At 38.4% G+C, this 22,550-nt stretch overlaps 1 protein-coding gene across 1 annotated transcript in view; it reads right to left on the bottom strand.

The window, feature by feature from the left end:
- Dlg2 (discs large MAGUK scaffold protein 2) overlaps positions 1-22,550 on the bottom strand; it is a 701,330-nt gene that overhangs the window by 472,530 nt on the left and 206,250 nt on the right. The window contains 1 exon segment of the mRNA XM_038313618.1: positions 11,109-11,278. Coding sequence (XP_038169546.1) covers positions 11,109-11,278 — 170 coding nt within the window.

The raw sequence follows: 22,550 nt of genomic DNA, 5'->3' as shown, positions 1-22,550 counted from the left end.
CCTGAAGTCTCATCTCATCAAGCCACCAGGAAATTATCACTGTCTGATTAGCTGAGGTCATTTCGAATGAACACTCTGCTTAGTAATGAGCTAGGGCAGAAGTCTGTATGATATATATTTATACATATATGTACACTATATATACACAATATATATTGACTATATATCATACAGACTTCTGGATATATATATATATATATAATGATATGTATATATATCATTTTATATATCATATATATAATGACTATATATATGACTATACTGCTGAGTTATTTAAGCAATGGAAGGGCTCATGTGGCAGGATAATCTTTCATTTGTTAATGAGAATGCAGAATCTCAATATGCTAGCTTCCTGTTAAGCAAATAAGAGAACTATCCTTTTTTAGTTGGCAAACGGGAAGACACTTTGAAAATCCTGTGCATTTTGTTGTAAAATAACTTCTGAAAGATCTTTCTGCACAGTGCTGCTTCAAACAATCATAAAATCAAAGAGGAAACACCTGCCTGAGAAAAGCCTGTCAAAGAAGAAAATCAGTGGAAGTTTCTGAAGACAAAAAGCCGTGACAGAAGACTTGGATTTGAATGCCAAGGAGGACCGTGGCATTGGCCATCTTTTGGTTAACAGGTTGTTCAGGCTGTTTAGATAGCATACCGGTTTAAGTATGAAAAATCATCCTGCAAGAGTGTCACTGAAAGATTTAAATACCGTAACGACACCCTGGATACCGAAAGAGATGTTTGTCCTGTCGTGGTGTTTGTCCTGTCCTCAGTACATTTCCTGGCTCCTGCGGGCAGATACAATCCAGTAGGTGCTTGCTGAGTGAAATAGGCTGAATCCATCCAGCATTTCTTTTGCTAAACATACGGCCTTTTACTATACACACACACACATATATACACATATATACATACATACACACGCATATATATGTGTGTAGGAACACTATTTCCACTTTTCTTTTAAAAAACATTTTTGGTTTTTATAAATGTTGGTGCTAATTTTCTTCTTACAGCTGATTATGATTTCATTGTTCATTGTAGATTATAGTTTTCAACTCCTTTTCCCAGAAGAAATGATGATCTTTTAATATATTCCTGTGAATTACTTTTTAATGCGATCACTATGGTCAAGTCTGTTATGTTTTTAGTGAATTCTCATTTGCCTTCAGGTACCGAGGCTTGAATACATAGAGTCTCCCAATGCTAGGCAGCTGCTGTATTGGTCTTCTCATTTTAATACTTTGAACGTTTTCTTTAAGAGTTAGTTTTTCATAATAAGTTATGTGTATATGTGATCAGAAAATTCCAAAGGTATAAAGAATAAATAATTTTTTAAAAAGTTTCCTTTGTACATTGCTTCCTCTCTGGGGAAATCCCTATTAGCAATTACTTTTCTATGTATATTCTATGTATAAATATGCATGTTGCTTGTATTTATCTGGTTTTATGTAAGTTACTGAATATTATGCAAATTGCTAACATAATGCACTGTATATAATTTAATGGTATATGGGGTTTTGTTCCATTTCAGTACATTTATTTCACTCATTTAGTTATTAAGGATTCATTCAATGCATTAATCTTAGACATTCATTTTTAAAGCTGGACAGAATGCATTACAGATTCTTTGAGATTCTTGTAAGCCGTTTTTTGTCATGTGAAGAGTTTGTCTGCTATAGTCAGAGAGCCAAGAAATAGTTACTTTACAACTTTCAAGGAATCCCAGGTTTCAGCTGAATTATTAGAGTGGGGGAAGACAGTTCAAAGGAATGGCTGCCACCAGTACCAGACAGCTCCTGCCTGCTGTTTTTCTCAGATAAAGTGTTGAACTCTTGGCCAAAGTTACTTTGTAAAAGTCTATGCACGATCATATGGCTGCATTGTAATTGTCAATGTACGTGTGCATTTTCCGTATTCCCGAGGGCATACCATGTATATTTCATAGGCCTTTAATTCTTCAGAACATGCTCATTTAAAGCTCAAATATTTTAGCGAATGTGTATATTTGGATGGATTAGAATATTTGACACCTGAGAACTCCTTTACTTTGGAAGTATTTCTTTAAAACCGCCGGGCACACCTTTAATCCCAGCACCCAGGAGGCAGAGGCAGGCAGATCTCAGTGAGTTTGAGGCTAGACTGGTCTACCAGAGCTAGTTCCCGGACAGACACCAAAGCTGCACAGAGAAACTCTGTCTCAAACAACAACAACAACAACAACAACAACAACAACACCTTTAATGCCACAGTCTGTTTATTTGAATGAATGAAAATACAAATGTTAAATTTTCTTGTTTGATAAAGCTACTTATGAAAATTCAATGAACCATATAGGCCACCAAGAAACAACTACTGAGCTTCTTTCTTCTAAGATCAATACTCTGTAACACACACACACACACACACACACACACACACACACACACACACACACACGCCCCTCCATGGCTGATCTAGAAAAATGTCTCTAGATTCCAGTGCCACTTTGAATTTTCTCTTTCTCTTTCTTCTTTCTTCCTGGTTTAGTTTAGCTTAATTTGGAAAAAAAAAAAGGTCATATGCATAGCATAGATTATGCTGGTCTAGAGTTTGTGCTCCTTCTGCCTCAGCCTTCTGACCACCTTGCCTCGTGTTCCCCTGCATTTTAATAGCTTCCCTTTTCAGTTAGTACTGATTAAGCTCCCGCCTTGCCCAAAGCCATCCTTTGCTATGCAAATCTTTACCTTTCCTTGGACTTTTTTTTTTTTTTTTTGACATCTCCTAAGTTAGACAACCTGTAGCATCTGCTAAGCTTAAAAACTTTGTGTTCATTTCCCTCTCAGTACTAAGAACAATCTCATTTTACATATATCCTGTTCTCAAGGTATCTAGCTACAACAGAATTATCTTCAGAAATGATGCCTGCATTTGGATTTGATTTAGCGTTTAGAGCTGAGCTAGTAGATGTAGCAGGTGGTTCTGAAATAAGATATTTATTGAGAGAATGTTTGATTATTTTCCGTATGTGAGTTTTAAATGAAGAACATCTATTTTTACTGCACATTGATACACAGGCACAGATGTTCTGAAATGTCCATTCGATAGTTATGTAACACAGGCATTCACACTGTAAATTTTCTCCGTCTAAGACTGGCCACAAAGCATATTAGCGACAGTGACTTGACACGAGAGATTTATTGTCGTAGGGTTCTCCATGGCAACATCCTTTCTTTTAAAACATTAAACGTGCTATAAGGGAAACATTCGGCTTCGTTAATATTCACAGTCATTTAAAGATTTGCTGCGTGAATCTTAACATCTTAAAACTAAAAATATCCCCACCTCTGTCTTGAGCAGTATATTTTCAACCTTTGAATTTCTATGTTAAATAGCTACCCTTTGATCATATGGATTTAACTTTAAATAGCACATAAGTAATCTGAGGGAATGGATGATGAGATTATCTCCACAGCCAAAATGGGAGGAGTGACATCAGCCTTTAATTTCTGAATGAAATTAGCCAATGCAACCGAATTACTTGCTTTCCCATAATGGTAAAACATACACAACAGTGGGGATTACAGAGGCAGTATTTAGAGTTTAGTTTTTTCATGCAAAAATAATTTGTGCTGAGTTCCCAGGAGAGAACTTTACATATCTTTTCATGATCTGAGATCAAATATTAACTTAGAGAAAGGACTTAGTCTGCAAGCATGTATCTTAGATCTAAAAGTTATCAGAAATTAACAGTGCTCTTACAGGAGAAATCCAATGAAGTCAGCAAACAGGGTGAACTCGTCATGTGTTATCGGCTCTTCGGCTAGGAAAAAAAAATGCTTTTCGATGGTGGGAAGTGGCAATTTAGCCATATTTATTCCTGAGAATAATGTTTCCCTGGCTTAACACCTAGTTCAGCCTTTTCTTTTATATTATCTGTATTTAATACCAATAAAGCTTTTCATTTTATATGCACTTAGGCAGATCCCCTTATTATCAAGGGAATAATTTTATTTCAAAGACATTCAAATGAATAGCAGTAAAGGAAAAATACAGTGCTTTGAGACCTCATGCCAAAGCTAAAATTGCCGTTTGTTCAGAATGGTCCTTCACAGAAAAACATGTCCACCTACCACTAAGATCTCAGAGCCCAGAACACAATCTTGAGAAAGTAAATGGGGCTGTAAATTCTGAGACACATTTGCACAAGCATTAGAAGATGAATGTACCTTTTAATTTACCCCATGGCAAGAAATGAAAAGAATGTATGGTATCATTCCTTGCCATAAATGGCAGCTTCAAGCAACCAAACCAGCAGACAACTTTTGTGCTTGGTTTCTCCTGGTGATGTGCTGAACTGGCCATAAACAACTGAATTATGGACCACTCCAAACTTTTCCAGCCTCAACACTCAAATTAGGTTAACAATCAGGTCATCTTGTTATGCAGCATTGCCAGTGGAGCAACAGTGAGAGAGAAGGAAAGGAATTGTAATGCATGCAGTCTCTGTGCTAGGATTAAGGACACCTGATTTAATTTTCAATTAAAATCTTCATTTGTGGTGCATGTACTATGTGCTGAAGACAGCAAACTCTTGACCTCTACTCTAAAAAAAAAAAAAAAAAAAAAATCAAGCTATACAGAGAATCAAATTCAAAACATGAACAATTTCAAATATTTACAAGCTGGGATAGCTCATTTTGGCCACATTGGTTTCAAAGAGAAAGATAACAGGGGCAGAGAGCAGAGTCAGACCAGATTAGAAAACAACAACAACAACAAAAAAGAAAACAACAAAGAAATTGTTCTGAAAAATGGGAAAACTGGAAAAAGGCATTTCAGTCAGATGCTCAGCAAGTGCAATACTGGTATACGTGCTAGCTTTGCACACCTGGTGATATTTAACTACACTGGATGACAAATCTGTCATGATAGAATACTACAAAATTTTTTTGCTAAAGAAAATTTCTCTTAAACGAAGAAGTTGGTTTTGGAGCTAGCGCACTATCAGGCAACATGCGAGACTTATGTAGTCATAATTATTTCTTGTACAACAGTCTCCAAATGTCAGAGTGTTTTCAATTTGCACTGACATGCAACTCAGTAACTGTAGAAAAAGTGGCATTTGTAAAGAAATAAAAATAGGCTATATTTAAAATTGTTTCTAGGACTGGGAACACAGCTTAGTCGGGAAAGTACCTGGTTTGTGGGCAGAAGGACTTGAGTCTTGAACCCTAGAACCCACGCACAAAGACAGGTCTTGTGTGTGTGCAGCTGTAGCCCCAGCACAGAAGGTTGAAGGTCAGAGACAGAAGGACCCTTAAAGTTCATTTGCCGTGCAGCCTAGCCAAACTGGTGATCTTCATGCTTAGTGAGAGACCCTGTCTCAAAGTATAAGGTGGAGAGGAGATGAGGAAGACACTTATGTCAACTTCTAGTCTCCACATGCACGTAGAGACATGCGTGAACACACACACCCATCATGCGCACACTTATATGCACCATACACATAGAGACATGCCCTGAACACAGAACCCGTCATGTGTGTACTTATACACACCATGCACATAGAGACATGCCCTGAACACACACACACACACACACACACACAGATCATGTGTAAATGTACACACACCATACACATAGAGACATGCCCTGAACACACACACACACACACACACACACAGATCATGTGTAAATGTACACACACCATACACATAGAGACATGCCCTGAACACACACACACACACACCATGTGTATACTTACACACACCATGCACATAGAGACATGCCCTGAACACACACCCACCCACCATGTGCACACTTATACACACCATACACATAAAAACATGCCCTGAACACATACACCTACATGTGAACACTTATACACACCATACACATAGAGACATGCCCTGAACACATACACCCACTATATGTACATTTACACACACACCACACACACTTATACAAGTAATGGTAGAAAAATGCAGACATTTATTAGTAGATAGATGTGCTTATACTTAAATTAAGTTTTTGTTAATAACTGTCTAAAGTGCCGGGCGGTGGTGGCGCACGCCTTTAATCCCAGCACTCGGGAGGCAGAGGCAGGCGGATCTCTGTGAGTTCGAGGCCAGCCTGGTCTACAAGAGCTAGGTCCAGGACAGGCTCTAAAAAAGCTGCAGAGAAACCCTGTCTCGAAAAAACCAAAAAAAAAAAAAAAAAAAAAAAAAAAAAAAAATAACTGTCTAAAGTAAATCCATATCATAAAAGAGATATATCAATAAAATTCCAACATTGACATATTTCAATTTTTGGACAAGGCCTTAAGGGATTGTTTCACAGAAGTAATTAGTAAAAATCATTAGGTTCCTCAAAAATAATAATAACAACAAAAACAGACTTATTATGTGATCCAGCTCCAAAGCTCATGGATATTTAGTCGAAGGATTCCAACGCAACACATTAGAGATACTTCACACACATACATCAGTCAGTATTCACCAAAGCACTGTTCAAAGTAACAAGGTAGAGACTCTACACATGCATTTACCAAAAGATAAATGGATAAAGGAAATTATACATATGAGCAAAGTCATGTAATTTGTAGAAACATGGGTAGAACTAGAAATAGCCATATTAAGTGAATTAAGTCAAGACAAGTATTATATTTTCTTTCATTTTTGAGTCCTAGGATTTATGTAGAAACATAAAGTCCATGCATACAAAAGATATGAAAGTAGAAACAAAACTGTCTCTGAGAGCAAAAAAGACAAATCTAAGGGGTAAGGAGGAAAGGGTGGTGAATTACAGGGGTTTGCCCAAAGCATGTTATGCACATACATGAAAATGGTTTTATTCAACCCGGCATAACCAAATGAGGAGCATAACTTCTAATAGAGCTTAAAATCTGTTTAGATTGGGCCACCCTGAAAAATGATCTTGATGTATATTTAATGATAGACTTCTTTGGTTTATTTATACAAAGGAATTCCTAGGAAAGCCACTAGAGGGCTGTCATTATAAATCTTTCCTTGGAACACCCCCTACCCGCTCAGATTTTCTGTCTTTAATTTTTGATTTCTTGGCAAACCTAAATAGATCTGCTTAGTTATTACTTTCTACAGAAGCTTACCCACTACTGACACCAGATACCCCAGATGCCTTCAACGACTAAACCTCTAACCATAAGATAAGAGGAATTTTTCATGTTGACGAAGGCATTTTTACATCTCATTAGAAATGCACATTGGGCTTCCAAAAGGCTCCTAATCTGCAGAACAACCCATTTATAGTTTACAAATGGGGGGGGTGCTGTGTGATTCATCTTAGCCAAAACATCCCAGAGAAAGGGAAGCATTCCATGTGCAAGGGGCTCCCTGTCCAGTCCTCAACCACATAGATGTCCGACGGTGTCACTGTTCAAACCAATTAGCTATATTCAATTATGTGTAATTAACATGTTTCCAACACACAACTCAACTCCATTTTCACCATTTTCTCCTCCAAGTCATGTCTAACTGGGCTCTGCTCTCATTCGATTTGTTTTCTTGATAGCAGCCAGAATGAGTTCCAAAAGGTGATGGTGGCAGTGGCATACACCTTTTAATTCCAGCACTCAGGAGGCAGAGGCAGGAAGATCTCTGAGTTCAAGGCTAGCCTGCTTTACAGAGTGAATTCCAGGAGAGCCAGAACTATACAGAGGAACCATGTCTAGAAGCAAACAAACAGGCCAACAAGATGGACTTATCATATCCATCCCATGCTTAAAAGTTTTACAATATTTCTCCATGAGTTTAAATAATTCTAAACTTTTAATCTCTTAAATATTACTAAAAGAACAAAGCATTATCTGGCTCCTACTTACCCCAGCCATATGAACTCACACTAGTGTTTGCCCTACTACTTGACCACTAGACTCTATGAAGATCTTTCCTAGATTTGGGTTGCCATGTTTTCATTTGCACCTGAAAAGCTCTCCTACCTTCCTATGTGGCTATTTTAATTTACAATTTAATAGTTACTTTGGGTAGCCTTTGTCTCCTTTGGCATATTATCTAATCTGTTCTCCCTCAATATCTTACATTCATTCTTAGTTTTCCCAGTTTATATTATTGATGTTTTCCTTATCTGACTATAATTTTCTGGAGAGCAAGAGGCACCTCTTTGTGAATCCCTGTCTCTCTGTGTCATATCATAGGAAATATTTAATAAGCATTTGTGGAATAACTGAAGGGCCAAGTTGCTATGTAGCAAGATAGCCATATGTTAAATACACTTAGTTGAATACATCTAACTGACTAGAATATTGATGCTTATTGTCAGACAACTGTTGGACAAAGAGAACCAGCTAGGGAACTGTATGCACATGGAATGGTGGAATGTTTCCAGTTCTCTGGAGTGTTTTGCCTCTTCTGGCTAAGAAATCACACAGCCACCCCACGTCTCCATTAAATTCATGGCTCAAGTTCTATACCAGAACCAATGTCATTTTGCCTTGAAAACGCCATTCAATAGGTTGACTTTAGAGTCATCTCTTCTATTAGAACTTTTGAGGAAAGAGACTGATTTATCCTTATCCTTCATATTACATTCGAGTTAGTCACAGTGGAAACGTCTTTCAGGAAGGCTGTCATTCTAAAATGAAGAATTGCAGCATACTGAACTAAAGTGGAGAAAGCAACATCTCTGCAGACTCGGTACAGAGTCCAATTACCTGTTACTTTAATTCTAGGCTTCATGAAATTCAGGCACTGGGAAAGGCATCTGGAATTCAAATAATGACTTTCTTTCCTTGTTAATCAACAGGCGTTGCATGGAGACACGAATCCCTATCAGACCTGTACAGAAAGATCCCAGTACAAAAAGTACGACTGACTCATCCCACTCCCTAGTCGGCTCCGGACAGCCAGCTTTCTGAGTTGTTTTTTTTTTTTTTTTTTTTTTTTTTCGAGACAGGGTTTCTCTGCAGCTTTAGAGCCTGTCCTGGAACTAGCTCTTGTAGACCAGGCTGGTCTCGAACTCACAGAGATCCGCCTGCCTCTGCCTCCCGAGTGCTGGGATTAAAGGCGTGCGCCACCACCGCCCGGCTGATAGCCAGCTTTCTGGACAGGAAATGGTTCCCAGGATTTCCTTGGCACAGGACACCATCTCCATATACTGCGCATGTTCCTTGGGTTACTTCCGGCCTGCCAGGTTAATTAGCCTTCACTGCTTGCATCCCTCCTCCATGTCACAAGGCTTTTGTGCCCTGTGACAGGCTCAGAGAAGAAAATGGTTCAGCATGAAGTAAAAGAGCTGGAGGGGGTCTAATGTCAGAATAAAGATCCAACAGACGTGTTCCTGGGAAAATGAAGGCGATGGGGGCATCAGCTCCCTGCAGCCTTTAAGTGTTTTGCTGAGCAGCTGGAGGTCATCCACTGATTCAGAGCAGGAAGCCAGTAAAAGAATGGCATTATTTTCCTGAGGGCTTAAATTAGCCTCTGCTTAAAAGAACCGGTGAATAATTGCTTTTTAGCTGACTTATATAAATAGACACATTATTTATATAAATATATATTTTTAATAGAATTAAATCAATGTTCCATTTGTTTGGCTTTAAAAGGCAAAGTTCTAGTGCGGTTTTAGTAAATGGACAGGGTAGACCTCTATTCATACTTGAGATCTAATTCACCTGCACCTAAGTCATGAGGAGCCTCTAAGTTATTTTCATTACATTGCTGAAATCCTGCTAACATATTTAATAAAAAGAAATATTTCAAATAACCTGCATGCATAGCTAATATTTCCTATGTTTGCACCAGGATTTATTCTAAATACGTGAAATATCTCAATGAATCATTGTAACTTCTCCAAGAACAAGTCTTGCTTTAATTGTGTTCCGTAGGTGAGAAAATCAAGGCCAAGGGATTGAAACCTTTCTATCCCCAAGTCACACAACTCGTGAAGGCAGAGAGGGCTTCAACCTACATGTTGTGGTCTTTGGTCTTTGCTTCCTACTATGTGCAAGCTCTTTAGAAAATGTTTCCTTTCATTAAGTACATAGATTTAATGAAGGTAATTACACCAGTAAATGGCTGAACTAGGCTCTTAATGAGTTTCCCTGGTTCTAGTGTCCAAGATGGCAAATACCACTTAAAACTGTCCCCCAGAGAAGATGACATGCTTATTTTTTTCAATCACATATTTAGCATTAGATATTAAATACTTTATGAAGAATCTAATGATCACCCAGTCACAATCTAAGATATTATTTTAATTGCATTAAGCTAATTATTAAAATTTTTGAAGCATCTGAAATACTATTCAAGTACTCTTAATGTCAGTGTTCTAAATAAAATTCATATAATGATTCAATCTCACTGCTTACCAGCTTCTTGGCACAAGCACAAGAATATCTAGATGTCTATAAACATCAAAAAAAAACAAGCTTAACTTATTTTGTCTGTTCCAAGCTAAGAGCAATGCAACACATATTGACTACAATACATAATACAAAATCAAAAGAAATTGCATTATAAAATATAATTTATTCTCAGTAAAGAAGGTTGTTTTAAGGTTTAGTTTTTTTATTTTTTATTACATGTATGTGTCTATGTGAGTGAATGGCATATGTGTGCAGGTACATGGAGACCAGAAGAGGGCATGAGAACCCTTGGAGCTGGAGAAACCTGTGGTTGTGAATCATCTGATAAGGGTGCTGGGAACTGAACTCGGCAAGCTCTGAACTATTGAGCAATCTCTCCAGTCCCAGTAAAGATTATCTCTGTTACTTATATTAATATCTGGTTATCTGAAAGAATTTTCCAGGCACATCTGAAATATTAGAAAGTATTAACATGCTGGCCAAGTTGCAACAAGGCTGTCAGTTAAAAATCATAGAAAATATTAAGTGGTGGTTGTTATTATTAGTTATGGTATTTCCAACATAAATAAATGCTCTTCTTACATGAGTTTATGTGTAGGGTTCTGGTATCTTCAACTGTCTAAAAACCACTATCATGGAGTGTTAAGTCTGCTGGGTAAGCAATGCAGGGCAGAGAATTAAAGGTCATGGAGTAAACAGGTAGGTTATGAAGTAAATTCTAAACAGCTTTGACATTTGTGCCTCAGTATGAGTCTCACAGTTTTATTACCTTTCGGGCCTTTGAAAAGCTTGATTTCCACGACAGTCTCCAAAATGGGTCGCCTTCTCCGCACATACAGCCGCACAATAGAGCCTGCTTCTTTGAGGGCCTCCACCGCTTTACTGTGGGAAACCTCTGACACGTCAACCTCATTCACCCGCAAGATACAATCATTGACCCTGCAAGGGAGGAAGAGGCAAGGTTGAGCAGCAGCTGGCGACCTGGAGTGAATTCACCATTGCTATCTAACCTTAACAAGGGGGGCAAGAGTGTGAGAGATTTGAAAATGTTCCAGTTTGGAAGGATTCTTACCTCCAGTACAAGAAATCAAGTCAAGATCAAGCTCCTTGTCAGTGTAGCATTCCAGACAAGGATCACAAGGCTAGCCAGTTTCCCTCTTAGACTCAACTACAGCGGTGTGATTTGAACTGAGGGGCATATGGCATAGTTAGAAGGAGATCTGCCAATGACATCATTATTTTTACTTTCTTAATTGGTTAGACTGAAAGTCATGGTCTAAAGACTTCTCAGAAGTGATTGTGGCATACTATATAGACACAACAGATGCGATTTTGTCATTTATCTTTACAAAATGCTTAACTCATTAGATATAAAAGTGTTATGCAATAATTGTAGAAACTCTCAAAAAATATAACTATGTAGGAAGGAAAAAAAACATATAAAACAGCCATCTCAATGTGTTTAGCTTGTTGAATTCTCTTTAAATATCTTTTTTCCTGAAATTTATCTCGCAATATTATAAATATTGAAGCTTAGACTTAATGAAGCTTGGCGAGATTCTCAGATAATCCTGTCTAAGACATTTCCTTAAAAAACTAAGAATTATGTAATGCTTTTAATTGTTTCTGTCCTCACACAGGAAGGCATGATTTGACTTCCTTTCCAGTTAGTTTATTTTTATGATAATGATTAGTGATAACTTGAATATTGTCGAACAGCATGGGTTTCTGGCTATAAAAATTTCTTCACTCCGCCCAATCATCTTAAGGTTCCCCATCTCAGGCTACTTTGTTGGTCCAAGTCAAAAGTGAGTAACTGTTCTTACCTGACCCCTCCTTACCCCCCAATCACTATACCTTCAGATGAATTTACAGAGCGAATCCAGTGGTAATCCAGATTTGCTCATCTTCCTTACTACCACCTGGTTGAAGTAAGCACCACATCTTCCCTGGATGACTTCCACAACCTTCTGTCTAACATTCTTGGGTCCTCTGTGTTACCTTCGGAGCCCTTCTTTTCAAAGTGACCATGGAAAAGTGAATGTGGTTGGTCCCTTTCCCAACTTCCAATCCCTGCTTCCCCCATCAAATATCTGTTTTTGTCTAAGAGATATATTATTGAGTAAATATTTGTTGAATATAAAAAAACAAATTCAGTTGTTAGATTCTCATCTTCTGCTTTTATATGTATAGGCAATTTTTTCAATCTTTCTAAACTTCCACATTCTTTACTTTTACAGTAGTAACATCTGTATAAATGTTCTAGAAAACAATAACCTAGACAATATACATAATCCTTTCTATAAATCCTAGCATATAATAAACTTCTAATAAATATATATTCTGGTGTAATATGTATTGATGCATAATATTCCTAATAATGTATTTGTTTTATAGCTTTGTGGAATAAGACAGATGTCCATTGTCAAAATTAGTATAATATGTAATAAGTAGTTAAGCCCTTCTACTGGAAGACTGGGCAGAGACTAGATGTGTTCTAAAGTCTATGTGTCTTATGTATTTATGTATCCTATCTGTCTGTTTATCTATCTATCAATCATCTACCTATTTATATCGATCATCTATCTATCATCTATCAACCATCTACCTATTTATCCATATTGATCATCTATCTGTATGTCTATCTATCATCTACCTATTTCTCTATATTGATTTTCTATCTATTTATCATCTATCTGTCTATCATCTATTTATGTATCTATCAATAACCATCATCCCCATCATCATCCCCATCATCATCATCATCATCATCATCATCATCTATCCTCTGTCTACCTACTTACTTACCCACCTATTGGTATTTGTTTATTTTTGCAGTGCCAGGTGGGTAAGCCTAGCACTTCAGGCATTTTTGGCAAGTACTCTAGTACTGAAATATACCTGGATCCTTCAAGCATTCTTATTTAAAAAAACATATCTAATATGATGTACCATTTTATGCATATTATGCCTATCAATTAAAAATATCAGTTTATCATGAAAATATTATATAAAAGCATGAGAAGGATTTTTAGGTGTATGTTATCCTAATTCTTTTTTTTTTTATTAAAAATTTCCACCTCCTCCCCTCCTCCAACTTCCCTCCCCTCCCCCCACTCCCGCTCCGCCTCCCTCTCCAGTCCCAAGAACAGTCAGGGTTCCTTCCCTACCCTATGGGAAGTCCAAGGTCCTCCCTCTTCCCCCCAGGTCCTAATTCTTTTTTATGTCTGTTTAAGAAGCTGTTATTTCAACCCTTTATGAGAACCCACAGCAGCCTTAAAATCCTGCAATGGAAGATTTCACTAAGATGTAGTGATGTTATTTCATCAGAACAGATGGAATGGCTTTAATAGGTTTACACATACATTTCCTCCCCAACAAAACAAAACAAAAAATACCCGGAAAGCTACCAATTAAAATAGTTTTGAGAATGTAGGCATGCATCAGGGATGCCAGCCACCCTGGAGCAGCTGGTCCTTTGAGAGTGGGTAATTTTGCCATCTCATGATAATGAAAAAGCACAGTTTACCATTACTTCATGTTCCGAATACTAATCATATCTTGACCACTATTTTTCAAAGAAGGGAGCTGTAGAAAAAGATGAAGGCTACATCTATTCAAACTCTACTAATTGTTTCTTTTTGTGTGCATTGACATCTTTGTCAGTTACAAGTGTAAACAAAACACAACCTAACTCACATGGTTGTTTCTGAATACATAGGTGAGGTAGGCAGTTTTAACATAGTGCATAGAACGAAAGATTAATGAGAGTAGCTCTACATAGGAAGACACCCATCCCTTTGGATTTCATATTCCCATAAGGAAGGAAGAAGCACAGCCATGGTTGGGGAGAGGAGTCAGCAGACAGCTAACAGGTGCAGATACATGTACCACAGGAGGCATGAACATTTCTGGTAAATAGACAAGACATGCCCAGAGTGATTTGTTTAAAAGGGAATATGGTAGAAATATAAACTTGTCATTGGAGCATCAACTGTGTGCTCTATCAGTCTGGTCTCTTCGCTCATCTTTCTCATTGCAATTCATGAACTATTGATCTCCATTTTAAAAATAGAGAGATATCAATGGTAAGGTCACTCACTGCTGGTAAGGACAGGGGTATGATGTCCCACTGGCTTTACCTTGTTCTTTGCTAATACAGAGAATTTAGAGTAGCTGGCTTTATGTTAAAATAAAAACAGATGAGGAATCTACACGGAAGTTCTTAAAAGGAGGTAATGTCAAGCTAGGGAATTAGGACATTCAACTTCCTTTCTGCCCAGTGGCTTGGAATAGAAACTGGCCAGAGGGCCACAGCTATTTAAAATTAATTTGTGCACTCTGCGGATAACCTCGGTGAGTAAAGTCACCCCTTCATTTTAAGGCACATCAGTGTATCATTAGCTTCAAGCTGAAGCAATGCATCATCCCCCCTCAACACTCGTCCTCTATGGTATTTCTGAGCCCTTGTCTAGGGAAGCCATTTGCATACAGATTTCCTCTTCAATCTACTACTGTACCTGACAGTTCCACTTAGTGTCTGCTGTTTCAGATATGCCTGTAGTTTTGTCTGCAGCAATTTCATCTTGCGGAACGGAATTGGCCACCCAGTTTAAAAAAAAAAATGGTTTCAATAGTTCCCTGGAATTTCCTCTTGCAATTCTCATGTATTTCCTTCAACCAATATATTAGGAACTGAAATCCATTTAATCATGAACACCTGCCTGCAGAAGCACACCTAACCTTTTTATCTATCAATGGTGTAACCTCTCACATGACGAGGCATCACTCAAAACTGATATCCAAGAAATTATTTGCTCTCTGTTGAGATTTTTTAAAAAGATTTATTTATTTATTTCTATGTGCCCTGGTGTTGTGCCTGCATGTATGTGTGTGTGAGGGTGCCAGATCCCCTGGAACTAGTGTTCATACAGTTTTTAGTGGTACTGTGTCCTCTAGTAGAGTAGCTAGTTCTCTTAACCACTAAGCCATATATATCTCCAGGCCCAAGAATATATTTTAAAATAAAATGCAACATACACTCTCCCCCATAGGTATCAACATATGATTTATTGTTAAAATAGGATGTTTTGTGATTTTATATATTATTAATTTAATATGCTTACCAATTCATAATACATACTAAAAGTTGCAAATATTGCTGCTAACTTATGTAAGAAATATTAGAAAAAAGAACATGGCAAAGTTGTAGTTCTAGTTCATCTTAAGTAAGGTGATTATGATTGTTTTAAAAGATATCTTCCCATCATATACTTTATGCTCCTATCTATAATATGCATATAATGTTTCAGATAACCTAAGAACAAAGTATTGGTGTCCTTCTGTATATGTGTTGCTTTTATTGGTTAATGAATAAAATAAAAACTGTTTTTGGCCAGTGGCTTAACAGAATATAGCCAGGCTGGAAAAGATAGATACAGAGAGTAGGCAGAGTCAGGGAGATACCATGGAGCTGCCAGAGGAGAAAGACGCAAGCCGCCAGCTGCAACCTTGTTGGTAGGCTACAAGCCTCATGGTAAAATACAAAATAATAGAAATGGGTTAACCAAAGATATAAGAGCTAGCTAGCAATACACTTAAGTGATTGGCCAAGCAGCAATTTAAATAATATTGCTTCCCTGGGATTACCTTGGGAGTCTGGGTGGCCACAGGAAATGAATAAGTGGCCTCCGACAACAAAGTATTTGTTCCTTTCTATATATATATCTGAGGCCTGCTCTCAATTCTGAAACTTGGGAGCTGTTTCTTTAAAGAATTCATTCAACATCTCAAAGCTCAAATGTTTACATCTGAAAATGGGGATAATAAGTTTCCCGTATGGATGAAGTGAGGTAATGCAATAGAGATAATTATCATAGTGCCTGATAGAAGGTAAACATCAAGAAATGTTAGTTATTGTTATGAAAAAGAAATGAGAAACTTTTGCATAAGAGAGCATATGAAGAAAACATAATAGATAAACATAATACAGGGAGAGAAAGGAATAAAATGAAAATCTAGATGTGAAAAATAATCATTGCTTTATTTAATAAATGGAAGAAAGAATGAGCTGGAGGATATTTTCAGAAACAAAAATTTAAAAGCAATATTATGGGTAAATGTTGCTTTGTGGAGCATAATGTAATTTCCTCTCCCCAAGACCATTCCTCTGCTCCCCAAGAAAGACTTGATCTGACTCAAATGATAGCTTCAAACCAGCCTCAGCCCGAGTGTCTGAAAGTCAGCACACTTGGCAGCATTTTCCCAACCCTTGCCTGGTCTCCAGTCTTCTGGGCATTTTCACCCACACCCAAGTCCTCTTAGACAGTCATATCAACTCTATCACACGCCTGCCCACCCCTGTCTGCTCACAAAGCACAAATACACATTTCTAAAGTCTCAAAAACCACTAAGGTTCTCTCTCTTTGAAATTTCTCATTTAATTCATGAACCACATTATAACTGAAGCTAAAAGCATGGAAACCAGCACAATGTAATATTTTTTTAAGGAGAACAACAAGACAGGTGTTTTAGAAGTTCCTAATATGCAAAGTAAAGACCCATTTTGCTGTAGAGTACTTGTTGGGTAGAATGTAGAATTAACACTATTTGATCCAATGTTGCTGGGAGTTGGTGGTGCACGCCTTTAATCCCAGCACTCGGGAGGTAGCGGCAGGCAGATGGCTTTGAGTTCTAGGCCAGCCTGGTCTACAAGAGCTCGTTCCAGGACAGATTCCAAAGCTACAGAGAAACCTTATCTCAAAAAACAAAACAAACAAAATCAAAAACAGAAAATAGAGAGATTAATATTTTAACTCACTTCCTCCACCTTGACTCTCAGATATCAAAATAACAGAGAACAAAAAGACTGAGAATATGTTATTAGGAAGAAATAAGGGCTTTGTGCAAAGGGAAGGGTTATCCTAGATACTCGGTGCTGTCTCAGTTCATGGCTCCTCTTCTCAGAGTTTTGCTGTCCAGTTCATGCTTAAGTCTGAAAATGTACTCCAAGTATCTTCCTAATTAATCCCTCTTCTCAGTAAGTTCTGGTGAACTTTTGTTACTGGCCTAAAAAACCTTCATCATTAGTATAGGCAGAACCTATAAGCCAACACTTGACATTATCTTTATTAGCTTATTCCTATATTGTCTTTATTCCTATGTTGCTTTTATTTTTTATTTTTATTTTATTTTATTACTTTTTTCGAGACAAACTGGCTGTCCTAGAACTCACTATGTACTTTGTAGACCAGGCTGGCCTCAAACTCACAGAGATCCTCCTGCCTCTGCCTCCAGAGAGGTGGGATTTAAGGTGTGTGCCACTATTCCAGATTGCTTTTTTCCTTTTATTTCAATGTTCCAGTGTCTTCTGAGAAGCTGTCTGGAGTCTGTGTGGTTTTTTCAGTGTCTTTCTGTTAAGCTGTCACTACTAAATACTAATAGACTTGTCAGACTTAACAAATAAAAACAAAAGGTACTCCATTAAACTTGAATTTCACATCAATAAAAATTGTTATTCAAATAAAAATGGTTTTCCAAGTAGTAGGCTATTCTATACCATGTTTGGGGCATACAATAAAATGATCTGTGTTTATTTAAACTCAAAATTCAGCTGAGGTACTGGGTTTATAAACATACATTATATGAAACTATGGTCTTTGATTGATTAAAAACGCAATATCCATCATATAGTTAGAAATAACCTACACACTAAATATGTTTTCTTTAACCAAAACAGGAACACTTCGATTAATAATACTAACTGAAGCTTAATGAGACAATAGTAAGCTATATTTATGCAACTCAAAGCTCATGTAATGTGGCACCAACATCTTTCTTGCTTCTTAAAAATAATTATATGGGCAGTGTGTGGTGGCTCACACCTTTAATCCTGACATTCAGAAGGCAGAGGCAGGTGGATCACTGAGTGTGTGGTCAGCCTGCCCTATATGGCAAGTTCCAGGCCCATTAAGTCTACACGGTGATACCCTGTCTCAATTTTTTTTTGTTTTTGTTTTTATTCCAGACAGGTTTTCTCTGTGTAGCTTTCACTGTCCTAGAACCCACTCTGTAGAACAGGTTGGCCTTGAACTCAGGGATTTCCTCCTGTCTCTATCTCCTGAGTGCTGGGATTAAAGGTGTGTGCCACTATGCCTGGCTCAAAAAGATTTCTTAATGACTCACTTAAGTACTAATCACAGGTGACCCTCAGTGGAATCAAGGATCATACGGAAACACATCAACAGCAAGAGGAACAAAAACAAGGTAGAGACCAATGGTTCCCAAATGCTAATTAGAGTCTGGGAGGGTCGATTAGGTCAAGTTGCTGAGACGGACTGGAGGTCCTTGTTTGGGCTGATGTCAGAATCTAGGAGATGGAACCTAGAACCTTGCATGTAGAAACGTGCACTCTAACATTGAGTTGTACTCCCTGCCTCCTTGAGTTTCTTACTAAGCAGTTCTAGAAGAAGATAAGATTTCAACCCTCAAGTTCCTGGCTGCTTTGCTACACTCTAGGCTTTGAAGGAACAACCTGCTTGGCTCATGTCAACTGCAAAATGAATAGAAGTTGTCAATCTTATAAATATCAAACAATTATGACCTAAGTCTTGAGTTCTGATGACGCAACCAAACTCCACTATTTGTCACAAATCGCAAAGGAAACCTGGCCCAGGAGACCAAGGCGGCACACTGTGAGAAACCATGCACGTGCAAACCGTTTTCTCACATGTACTTTGTGTTCTAGACTCTTTCCATTTCGTTCAGTGTTAGCCAATGTGGTCACTTTGTTCTCCATTTTAACAGGGCTCTGCTCTCCTCTCTAACGCTGGGCGAGAGTGGCTGTGTTTATTATGCATAGACGCCATCTTCTCCAGTGAACACACCGTCTCTCCCTCTCCATTTGCTGCTTCATTTCCCGTCTGCAAAATGCTTTCGGGACTCTCTGCAGCTGTCATCTGGGAAACATCACAGCTTTCCACAACGGGGGGGAGGGGGGGAGAGATTGCTATTTCAGCACCAGTGATTGGTCTTTTGGCTTTTTCCTGGAGAAGCAGAGCTGCCAGTAACAAATCTCAAGCCAGGCAGCTTAATGAGTATAACAAAGCAAGTAGGCAGTGAGTGGGAATTTCAAAGAGAGAGCCGTAGGACTGGACACTGCTTATTCTGCCTGCTATGCAATTCTGCCCATGGATAGGAGGACAGCCTGTCACCTTTTGTGAGATGGGGTGCTGTCCCTTCCACCTGGATTCAGTTACTACAGCAGCTTCATGGCTTTTCTGGTGCCAGGCTAATAAGCCGCTCTCTACTCCATTGGGAGAAAAAGGAAGGGAACCCTTCCCAAATCAAACCTGCCAATGTTTCTGCTCACCCCTCAATGTGTCAAGACTTACTAAACACATATGAAATAAAGACAGCGACTTATTTTTATTTGACTGACAAGCAGTTTTCATTTAAGCAGTAACATCATGTATGAAGTCTAAATTTGGACTTATTCCTCTTATACTCTTCTGTAAATATGCCACTTATTCGGTTTCATATTTTTTTTCCAAATATCCAGTTAAATCTGCCCTCTTTCAGGGAAAGTTCATTCTCCATGACCTCAGGCAATGTTTCAGAATCACTAAAGTTCTCATTGCTCATAACGCCTGGAATGCAAACAAAGACAAGACGGATTCTCATCCCAAACTGCAAGAGAGCTGGGTACCTTGCTAGACCTACTACAATGTAAAACAATTGTACTTCAGGAAATATGACTTTAAATGTTGGATTTACTCCTTTATTTCCCTCTAGTCGAATATTTTCCAATCCTAGACACGGATGTTGTCCCAGACACACGGGATTCATAATTACACACTTTGTTTTACTCTAAATCCCGTTCCTTTGTGATAGCGAGAAATATTTAGGTGAGGAGCTGAGATGCACAGGGAACAAAGAGCAGTAGTGAGAACATTAGGTTTGTAAAGCAATCACAGATTCTAGTCCTGGAGTTCCCACTACCCACTTAGCCAATTTTCTTCTGTCTGGAATCATTGAATTCAATGATTTTTAATTTAATTTAATTAATTTTTAATGGAATTCATGATTTTTAAATTTCGGTTCCCTTTACCTCTGGTGTTTTACAAATCAAAATTTAAGTTCATCCAAGTCTTGTATTTATCTATTTGGAAGTCAAGAGCACATCTCAAAAGGATCAAAATGCCATATTATTCTTTTTTCCTTTTCCTTTTTTTATTAAGATTTTTTTTGTATTATTTTTTCTCATTTTACACAGCTATCATTGTTCCCCCCTCCCTTCCCTCCTCCTGCCCCACCCTTCCCCCATCCACTCCTCAGAAAGTGTAAGGCTTCCCATGGGAAGTCAACAAGTCTGACACTTCACTTCAATGGAGTACTACTCAAAGGTAATGAAACAATGATATCTTGAAATTTCTTTGCCAAACTATTCTTATTTCTTTCCCTTGGAGAACTCTTTCCTTCACTTTTCATCTTCACCAAGTTAAATTATTCTATGGCCAGAAATGCATGGCGTGGGAGGGTTGTTTGTCTCCTTTTCCCTTGGGCATACACCTAGTCTATAACACACACACAAGCACACACACACACTCACACACACACACACACACACACACACACACACACGAGGGGAGAGAGGAGAGAGTGAGAGAGACAGATAATATTCTAGATCTCCTCCCCTACTAATTTCTCTAGTCCTGACCCTTACTGTCAACTAGATTCTAGAAAATCTTTTCATTGCCCTTCTTGCCTCTTGCATTGTCTCCTTTTAAGTACTTGTGGTAGTTACAGTTTGTCCTCCTGGAATGAAGCACCATAACAACAGCAACAAAAACAACTGAGGTGGAAAGGTTTTACATGACTTATACTTTCACTTGTATTCCATCATTGGAGGAAGTCAGGACAGGAACTCAAACAGGACAGGAACGTGGAGGTGGGAGCTGAAACAAAGGCCATGAGGATTACTGCTCACTGGCGTGCTCTTCACAGCTTGCTGAGCCTACTTTGTCTTAGAACCCAGGACCGGAAATGGATCGCCCCTGCCAGTCAGTCACTAATTAAGAAAATACCCTACAGTCTTGTGTGCTACGCTCTCAGACAATGATGGTTTACGTCAAATTGGCATAGACTCCTCCGCTCAGCCCTTTCTAACCTATCGCCAAAATCTTGTTATTGATTGCTTTATCCTAAATTTACTAGTCTTCAATCATTTCCAACTCCCTACGGCAGACTTTCAAGCATTTAAAATTACTAAGTCAAGCTCTACTTGCAAATTAAATCTTGTTCAGAAGCCACAGAGCATACAATTATAATTATTTAAAGTTACAGGAAAGGCAGGGTTTTCATGATTTCTGCATCAGAGAAAAAAGGGACACGAGAACACGGCTTGCTGGACAGTCTTAACTGTTTCTCTCCTGGGGTTCAGAGAGAACCTGGGTCAGCATGCCACAGAGAAGTGAGCAGAGCCCATTGCACACAGAGGGGACTGTGGGTAATACCTTTTCTTCTTCAAGCTTAGAGCCCCAGCTGAAAGAGTCTTTTTCTAATCCCCAGAAAGGCTTCCTCTGGGCTTCTGGCAGCAAAGCTCCTTGGTATCTGAGGAATAAAGACTGGATCTGCCTGCCTCTTTTACAAAGCCCAAAGGCCTTCAGAAGCCCACAAAGTCTTCAACAATCTGGTTTACGGCCCCAGTCCTGTCTCTTGTTATACATAAGTTTGCTCAGACATCGCACAAATTCATGGTATAATCCTGTCCTTGGCTAGCTAGGCCACTTTAAGATTTCAGTTGTATGTCAGGTATTCTACCTCCTTTTCAACACCACTACTCACTCTGAAATTGCTTTACAGTTTACCGGTAGACTTAGAAAAGCGAGCTACTAAAATTTCATGGAAATGTTGTGGCACAGTGGGAATGTATTGAGAAACAACCATTTTAAGCATATTAAAGGATCCTTCTTTCAGCATCTAAGTTAGCTGAGAATGAGGGTCATATCAATGCTCATCAGGTGGGCAGAGAGGGATCCCAGCTTCTGAAGCTGCTTAGCAGCTGATGAGAAGCATCGCAGGCCTGGAAGGCCTGCAAGGTTTGCTAAGGAATTTGGACTCGATGCCAAAGGCGACAGAAGTGATGGTTATACTTAAAGCTAACTATTGTGTTGTAAGAGACCAATCCTCCTCCCCCACACACCTGACTTCA

Source organism: Arvicola amphibius, chromosome 12 (assembly GCF_903992535.2).
Source record: "Arvicola amphibius chromosome 12, mArvAmp1.2, whole genome shotgun sequence".
NCBI classification, from domain to species: domain Eukaryota; kingdom Metazoa; phylum Chordata; class Mammalia; order Rodentia; family Cricetidae; genus Arvicola; species Arvicola amphibius.
This window is presented reverse-complemented; position numbering and strand designations above follow the sequence as displayed.